Raw genomic sequence first — 9,232 nt, 5'->3', positions numbered from 1 at the left:
AGCACCACATTGAGACGCCCCCGGGGGTGGTAGTGCGTAGCCGCCCTTACAGGCTGCCCGAACACAAGAAAAAAGTGGTTCGGGAAGAACTCGAGGCCATGCTCGAGATGGGCATCGTCGAGGAGTCCCACAGTGACTGGAGCAGCCCAGTGGTCTTGGTTCCCAAGGCCGATGGGTCGGTCCGGTTCTGTGTGGACTACCGAAAAGTCAACGCGGTGTCTAAATTCGACGCGTACCCAATGCCTCGTATTGACGAGTTGCTCGATCGGCTAGGCACGGCTCGCTTTTACTCGACACTGGATTTGACAAAGGGTTATTGGCAGATCCCCTTGACTCCATTATCCCGAGAAAAAACGGCCTTTTCCACACCGTTCGGCTTACACCAGTTTGTCACACTTCCTTTTGGGCTGTTTGGGGCGCCCGCTACATTTCAGCGGCTGATGGACAGGGTCCTCCGCCCCCACGCCACTTATGCAGCTGCATACCTCGACGATATCATTATTTATAGTAATGACTGGCAGCGGCACTTACAACACCTGAGGGCCGTCCTTAAGTCGCTGAGGCGAGCGGGTCTCACAGCCAACCCAAAGAAGTGTGCGATTGGGCGGGTGGAAGTACGGTATCTGGGCTTCCACTTGGGCAACGGGCAGGTGCGTCCCCAAATTAACAAGACAGCAGCAATTGCGGCCTGCCCGAGGCCCAAGACCAAAAAGGGGGTGAGACAGTTCCTGGGGCTGGCTGGCTACTATCGTAGGTTTATACCTAACTATTCGGACGTCACCAGCCCGCTGACTGATCTCACTAAAAAGGGGGCACCAGATCCGGTCCAGTGGACGGAGCAATGCCAGCGGGCTTTCTCTGAGGTAAAGGCTGCACTGTGTGGGGGGCCACTATTACACTCCCCTGACTTTTCTCTCCCTTTTATGTTACAGACGGATGCGTCGGACAGAGGGCTGGGGGCCGTGTTGTCCCAGGAGGTGGAGGGGGAGGATCGTCCCGTGCTGTACATCAGCAGAAAGCTGTCGGTACGCGAGGGGCGCTACAGCACGATAGAGAAGGAGTGCCTCGCGATCAAGTGGGCAGTCCTCGCCCTCCGCTACTACCTGCTGGGACGCCCTTTCACCCTCTGTTCGGACCACGCGCCCCCTCCAGTGGCTCCACCGCATGAAGGATGCCAACGCGCGGATCACCCGTTGGTATCTGGCACGCCAACCCTTTAATTTCAAGGTGATCCACAGGCCGGGGGCGCAGATGGTTGTGGCGGACTTTCTCTCCCGTCAAGGGGGGGGGGGGGGGGGGAGTCGGCTGCAGGCCGGACGGCCGCCCGGCCTGAGTCGGGCGGTGGGGGTATGTGGCAGCGGGGGCGTGGCCAAGCATCAGTCTGTGACAGGACGGCGGAGTCAGGGAAGGTAAGTGGCAAAATCACTACACCTGATGTCAATTAACCTGTGTTTGTGTGTCTTCCCAGTGACCGCGCCCTATATAAAGAGAGAGAGAGCAGAGGAAGGCAGCTCTCTCTGGAACCAGTCAACTGGTGTGTGTGGTGTGACTGGAGAGATTTGTGTCTGAAAAGAACAAATAAAAGAGCATTATGGAACTTTATTCTGGCCTGCCGTCTTTCTGTGCTCCTCCCCCTCCTACGAACTGCCACAATCCCATATTCATAACCCAATCCCTGACTGTCCACCCAAAGCTTTTCCCTCCCTCATACAGTCGCTCTTGGCAATATCTCAGGACTGGCTGAGTAATGTGGCCATCATTGTGACCCTTGAGGTTAGCCCAGTACACCACACCACGGGAGTGTTTGGGATACACAGAGTTATGATTATCACAATACTGGAACAGAAATAAAAAATGTAAAGGCTACATTTTGTATTAAAGCTAAATTTGTAAATGCTAAGCCACTATTGATAAATCTGGGCTTATTTATTTAATTTCTCTAAGTGATCATGGTGAGAGGAATTCCCCTATTTACATATTTTGTAAGATGGCACAAGTGTACATACAAGATGGCCCCTGTGCATCCCATAATTATTAAAGTGACTGGGGTTTGTTTTGTTGTACTTTTTAATATCATCTGTTTGTATAAGGTTTAAACATGCATAGTTCATATGTTCTCTGATAATAGTGTAAAAACAAGGTGTAGATTTGATATAATATTCACTTTGTCAGTAAGGAATATAATACTAGGGAGGTGCTGTCGTAGGAAAATAATCAACAGTGATGTTGTTTTTGTGATGATTTTATGCATATGTAATCTCACACATACAGTAATTTGTTTTATGTTGCTTGTATTTTAACTTAAAGCCAATCGTCTTGATTTTCATTAAATAATAATAAATGAAATTGATTTCTACTTTAAAAATTTTTACAAATAGATTTGTTAAAACATTATATTGTTCTAGAACTTTGAATCATGTATAAAGTCTTGTTTAAATGATTAAGCTTTTTTTTTTTTATTTAGCTCATTGTGGCCTTGGAAATATTTGAAGAGCGAGACCTGAATGTATGTTTTTTGTTTTGTTGTTGTTGTTGTTGTTTTTTAATGGTATCAGTGCGACACTGGAAATATTGATGGAGACCAACCTGAAACTTCGAGGGTTTATATGGCCCAATAGAATATACTGGGGGGCGGCACGGTGGTGTAGTGGTTAGCGCTGTCGCCTCACAGCAAGAGGGTCCGGGTTCGGGCCCCGTGGCCGACGACGGCCTTTCTGTGTGGAGTTTGCATGTTTTCCCCGTGTCCATGTGGGTTTCCTCCGGGTGCTCCGGTTTCCCCCACAGTCCAAAGACATGCAGGTTAGGTTAACTGGTGACTCTAAATTGACCGTAGGTGTGAATGTGAGTGTGAATGGTTGTCTGTGTCTATGTGTCAGCCCTGTGATGACCTGGCGACTTGTCCAGGGTGTACCCCGCCTTTCGCCCGTAGTCAGCTGGGATAGGCTCCAGCTTGCCTGTGACCCTGTAGAAGGATAAAGCGGCTAGAGATGATGAGATGAGATGAGATGAGATGAGAATATACTGGTGGAAATGAGGTCTTCAATGGTGAGACGTGTGAACCAATCATTATACTTATCAAACTTTATGTCAGAACACTATAAAAATGTGTGCTTTGCACTTTTGGAGTCAGACAACTCTGCAGACTGACTCAGCTTTTGTTAATTGACTTAATAAAAGTCTAAATTTTTCTGCAAACTCTTTGACTTTGAATTATTCTTGCTTGGGAGAGTTTCCATGACATCCACCGTGAAGTAGAATTTCTGTTGCCACCCTGGAATTATTATTTACCAACAACAGTATCCCAAAATGTGTTTATTTCACAGTAATATACCTGTACCACAAACTGTTTTGTGTATACCACCATTTGTGTTGCTGATAAGTATTTCATTTCCGTTGATCTTAATTGGTACTGAAATTACAGTAGTTTTAATGAATTGCATTCTTATATTGATTTTTTTTTTTAGGAGATGGCTGAACGATCAGAACAAAACGTTTAATTTCAGAACCTATCTGAAAAGGTCAAAAATGTAAACCCTGCAAAACTGTTGGCTCTCTTAACATTCTTCTTTTATATGGTTTTCTCAGCTGGTTTTATGCTACACATTTAGTCGTTTCGTTTTGAGCTTTAAGACAAAGATCCTTTATTTAAAGCGACAACTTGGACACATTAAGAATTCCAGTACATAAATGACCAAATAAAAGAAAACAAAACAATATATATATTTTTAGAGAATTTGCTCAATATAATAAATTTATACATAGAATTTATCCAAATGCTGATAATACTTCAAAGGACAATGATGTGGCTGATGTTCAGCCATAAGACAAATTAAATACTAGAAGGGCACTCCGTAGAGTGCGTACCTCCGTCAAGCCACATATTATCAACATCAAAATCAAATCACTTGAACCGAGGATAATACTAAAGCTGTCCACCAAATTTCATCCAAATCCATTCACTACTTTTTGAGTTACGTTGGGAACAAACAAAAATCCTGGATGCTCATACATATCCAGACTTGCATCACAATCTAATCAATCAGTTTGTTCCTTGGCCCGTGGCTCACCTTTCCTCCAAATGTCATGAAAATCTGTTCACTACTTTTTGAATTATGTTGGGAACAAACAAACAGAGGCAAAAACATAACCTCCTCCAACAAAGTTGGCGGAGGTGCATTTAAGATTTTTTTGTACATGTTTACAATCAAGCTAGTACACATTTTATATTTAATACAAAAGAAAATATCATACATTATCATGACAATAAAAACACAAAAATAACCCAAAGACATTCTTTTAGTTTGTTCAAAAGGTTGATTAACCAAAGTGGCATAACAGAAAAATAAAACCGATAAAAGAGACCCATAAGTAAATAAGTGTGTGTGTGTGTGTGTGTGTGTTTCATTCTGGTTTTCTGATAAGTAATATATTTTAGTTTCCAGCTGAGAATGCACTCTCTCACAAATCTGTGTTCTCAGACAAGTGGAAAACTGACACTGTTGACTCTTTCACCAACATTACCTATATATGGCAAGGCACTGGCTCTTAACAAATCAGTTTATAATTTATTGTAACTCAGAATCTATTAAAGCAAAATGAAACGTACACAATTATCTTCATACTCCAAATGCACTCGGTTAACCATAACGTTTGGTGTATGAATTGTATTGTTTCTTCAGTTTTGCACTCGAGCTATGAGATTAACGTAGCTAATAAGTAAGGGGTTAAACACTTGGGGATGTGCTGCTTTAACTATAAAAGTAAATAACAACAATGCGGTGTGATGTGGCCTGGCATGGAGCAGAATTACTGTTACCACCCCAATGTTCATTATTTTCCAATAATAGCAACTCCAAAGTGTGCTTTATTCCTTTTAAACCACAATTATTTCCAACTAATTTTAATTTAACAACACATCATTTAACCAATTTATAGTTACATTTAATATTGTGAAATGTCCACGAAACAAGTTAGTTCCTGTTATCACTTCAGTTGATCCCTCACCAGTCTGTTTTTTTGGCTCTCTTGAAGTTAATACGACAAAAAAAAAAGCGAAGGTTGATGTGTTACTGATAAACTGAACTGTCCAAAGCCCTCTGTGTCTCAGTGACTGTTACACCGACACTAGAGACTCCTTCCATAAGTGTTAAACATCCTTCCTTTATGAAAACTTTACAATATTAAACATAGCAATTATGTTTTTCTTTGCTAAATAACAGCACGTTTTTAATCTGTTTATTATTAGCCTTAGATTACATGGAACGCCCACCATATAAATCCTTGTGTAGCTATAAAATCGATAACATATTAGCAGCCAGAACTATTGACAGAGCTGCTATTACATAAAATTAAAGGTAGACCGCCTTTCAGGTTTTTCATGTGTAGGTCATAGAAAGAATTTTCCCCGACACTCAATTATTTTTGTTTAATGGACCGAAAGCAACTGAATTTGAATCACTGACTTCCAATTGTATTACTTTTTTTAAAAAATAGAATAATTAATGAATTTAGGGCCCCGTGGCCATAAATTCTCCGCTATTTTTTCCTGCTTCACCATGACCCAATTCAAGATACTACGTCATGCATCACGTGGTGGGCTTTCCCCGATCACGCAAGGCATTGTGAGATACAAATCTGAAACAGGAGAGAAAAACGGAGGGCGCGAATGAAACATGAAAGACTGACTACAGTAACAGAAAGCGAGAAGAAAAGACGTTATGTTGCAAAGGAAAGGAAACACAGGACCAAACTAATAAATATCAGCGGTCAGCGAGCACCTCGGTGTGATCAGCTGTTCATTTAGCGACAGAATGATGTAACTATCAGTGCATGGTCAAGGTAAACCTGTAGATGGCAGTCATGCAACACTGGATGCCAGCTGCCGTAAAACCCAAAAGAAGAAGGAAAAGAAGAAGGTAAACCTGCGCATGCGCACAAGGACTTCCTCTGTCTGCTTGACTGTGCGAAGCGAGCGATTTCATGCACATTATTTGCGTTAATCCCCTCAAATAAAATAACTTCCCAGCCACAGAATGGCCTGGGTTATTTATTTATATTAGATATTGCAGAAATAAACATACATCACAATGACCAAATTTCAGAGGGAACTAAATTTCACCGATTTTATGAAACTGCAAGGCCGTCTAGCTTTAATAAACACCTTGTGACCAATCAGATTCAGGAATTCAAGCAGTATAAAAGCATACAGCCACCATTTTAGCACCACAACTGCATGCACCTCCTCCGAGGACATCAACTGAATCAATTACAAAACAGTTTTATACAATAACAGTCTGTATTAAGAAAATGAGAAATAAAAATCAAATCAGTACTACATTATCAACTAAATCACTTTGAGCATACTATTCGCTATTCAACCTTTATGTTCTCAGCCACGCCCCCTACCTGAACCTGATTCCAGCTTCAAGAGACTGTTTTCTGCTCTGAAATATTTGCTTTTGTCCATTTTTATTGATAATCAGTGTGATACACAGCGTCAAAAACTACATCCACAAGACACGAAAGCGCTCCACAGAGTTTCAGCTGATTGTGATGATGCAGGCATGCAGTTAGAATTATGTTAAATTGGTAGCTGTAAAACTTTCTTAAATGTTAGCCATGTTAGTTTCGTTGCTCCAGTGCAAAATTTAAACAGCAAATTTAGCCGACTGGCTCAGTTTAGTGTAAAGAGTAAAATGATATATTTTACGTTTTATTTTTGGCTGATTTGTTCCTTTAAAATATTAACAATAGCAAAATAAACAATTTCAGGTACACTGAAACCTTTTGTGCTCATGTAAGAAAACAAAAGTCACAACTGAGATTTTGCACAAACAGTCAGCACAGATCCTTAAACACTTAAACTGTTGCGTGTGCAGGCGATGACGTTTATACACCATGGATCCGAAACAGTCCGAGATCACTGCTACCTATTCACAGTTCGTGATCACAGTGTACTTGTTTGCTACGTGGTTATATACATTATTCTGTGACAATCATCATTCACTTTCTACACGCTGTGGGAGGGGCTGTGGATAATTGCGTGCATGAGACTCCGCCCCTTCAGGCAACCCGGACCCGAGGCTCGTCCTCTATCTCCTGCCCCAGGCTGCTGTAGGTCACTGAGGGCTCCAAGGGCCCGACGTTGGGCGTATCCGGGACAGGATTTCCTGTGTTGCGGAACTGCTTATAAACGCGAGGGTCCTGCGCGATGTAGGTCGACGAGGACGAGTAGATCACCAAGCCGAGCAAGATGATGAAGAACGACAGTAGGTAGAGAGCTGAAAACTGAAATAGAAAGAATAAAGGAATGTGAGTTGGACACAAAGGTGTAAGTAAGGAATAAAGCACCTGAGGTGTGCTATTATAGGAAAACAATCAGCGACCGACTGTAACTAAGCACTGATGCTGGAGACTCCTTCAAAAAATCTTACATAAACATCTCCTTATCAATGAGTACTGGCCAACACTCGATCAATCAGAATGGAGACTACAACAGCTGCAATACATTTCACAATTATTCCATGAAATCGAGTTGTACATGAGCTGATAGCTGAGGAGCCGCGTAGCACCGAGTCGGCTATAATCCATGTACAACGAGATTGAGTGGAATAATTGTTTTATTCTGTCCACATTCACTGGATTTTGAGAAACAGAGCATTTTCATTTTTAGCAAATTCGATAAATAAAAACTTTATACAAAACGTCCAACAAAACCATTTCTGCTTAGTGGCAGGCTTGTAATACTCGAGTCCGACTCGTGCCCTAATTTTAAGGACTCGTGACTCAACCTGGACTTGAGCACTGATGACTTGTACTTGGACTCAGACTCGTGCATTAACTGCATTCAGACTTGTAAATTGGAGACCAAGACTCAGATTTTTTTCTTTATTTTTTTGTAACATGCCATAATAATTTGCCATAAGATACTTATAACTACATTAATTTTTATACTAATTTCGCGCAAGAGTGTCACACCTGCACGCCTTGGCGGACTCTCGCGCGTGCGCCGTAAACGACTCGCACCTTCACAGGATTAAGCTGTGTTGTGCAAGTTCACACTTTTTTTGAACTAGTTCAAGTTCAGTTCAAACATGTTAAAAGTGAACTGGTCACGTTCATAGTTCACAGTTTTAATTCTGAACTAGTTCAAAGTTCAGTTCATTTTACTTTTAGGCGGGATATGAAAATAAAGACTAAAATCATATGCTACATTCTAGCTCAAAACTACTCACATATTATAGATATTATATTCTATCACACAAAATGGAAGTTATTGTACATACTATATATGGAAAAAGGACAAAATATTTTGATTTCTTCACTGACTCAACCACTGCACCAAAACGTTACACGTGACTTCAAACAAATGCTTTCAGTTTTCAGGTTACGCCTACTCTGCTCTGCTGCATCATGGGTAACGTAGTATGGCGCCAAATCATAGAGCCATCCACTATCTCCGGCTTCACACTACGTTATCCATGATGCATTGCACACACGCGGCACCTCAGGGCAGTGAGTGACAACAGCATCAGACTGACAGTGAAGTAGTAGAACGTAAAATATCTTGCAAGTAGACGTGCCACTCGATTCATCAGGTTTCATGTTTCGTTCATCTTCATGTTTGTCATTCATGTCGCATAATTTGAACGAATTCACGTTCAAGTTCTTTCATTACAAAGTTGTTGCGTTCAGTTCAAAGTTCATGGAAAAACGAGCGTGTTCAGTGAACGCATTCTTTTGAACGCGTTCATGCACAACACTAGGATTAAGGCGCAATCATCGCGTCGATATAAAAACTGTGAAAACACACTTACTTTGCGAAGTATTGAGTCGCATTGCTGACACGTTACTAAGCCTTATTTACTTGTTTGGTTTCCTGATCCCTGATTTCCTGTTTCTCGTCTTTGATTCTGCCGAGTCTGCGATAGCCTGTTTGTGCGTCGCTCAACCTATTGCCTGTTTCACCGTTTTACAATTTTGCCTGCCGTTCTGGATTGTTTACCATCTTCACTTGTATTAATAAACGCACCTTCTGCACTTGCATCCATCTCCCAACCATCTCTGACAGAATACTTCATACTCCCTGATAAAGAGAAGCACATTGACCTGTTCATACGTCATGTTCAGGAACAAACTAATGTTAATGGTGTTAAAACAGCCACCGTCAAATGGTGCGGTTGGAGTCTTGTTCTCGGACTCGACTCGAAATTTTTTTTAATGGCTTGGACTT

The 9,232-nt window shown here is 41.7% G+C and overlaps 1 protein-coding gene across 1 annotated transcript in view; it reads right to left on the bottom strand.

Moving 5' to 3' along the window:
• Positions 1–6,715: 6,715 nt before the first annotated feature.
• The window catches only part of slc35f1 (solute carrier family 35 member F1), a 368,949-nt gene continuing 366,432 nt past the window's right edge, over positions 6,716–9,232 (bottom strand). The window contains exon 8 of the mRNA XM_060916415.1: positions 6,716–7,287. Coding sequence (XP_060772398.1) covers positions 7,063–7,287 — 225 coding nt within the window. The 3' untranslated portion in view covers positions 6,716–7,062. The remainder of the gene's footprint in view (positions 7,288–9,232) is intronic.

The sequence above is a fragment of the Neoarius graeffei genome, chromosome 3 (genome assembly GCF_027579695.1).
Source record: "Neoarius graeffei isolate fNeoGra1 chromosome 3, fNeoGra1.pri, whole genome shotgun sequence".
Lineage (NCBI taxonomy): Eukaryota > Metazoa > Chordata > Actinopteri > Siluriformes > Ariidae > Neoarius > Neoarius graeffei.
This window is presented reverse-complemented; position numbering and strand designations above follow the sequence as displayed.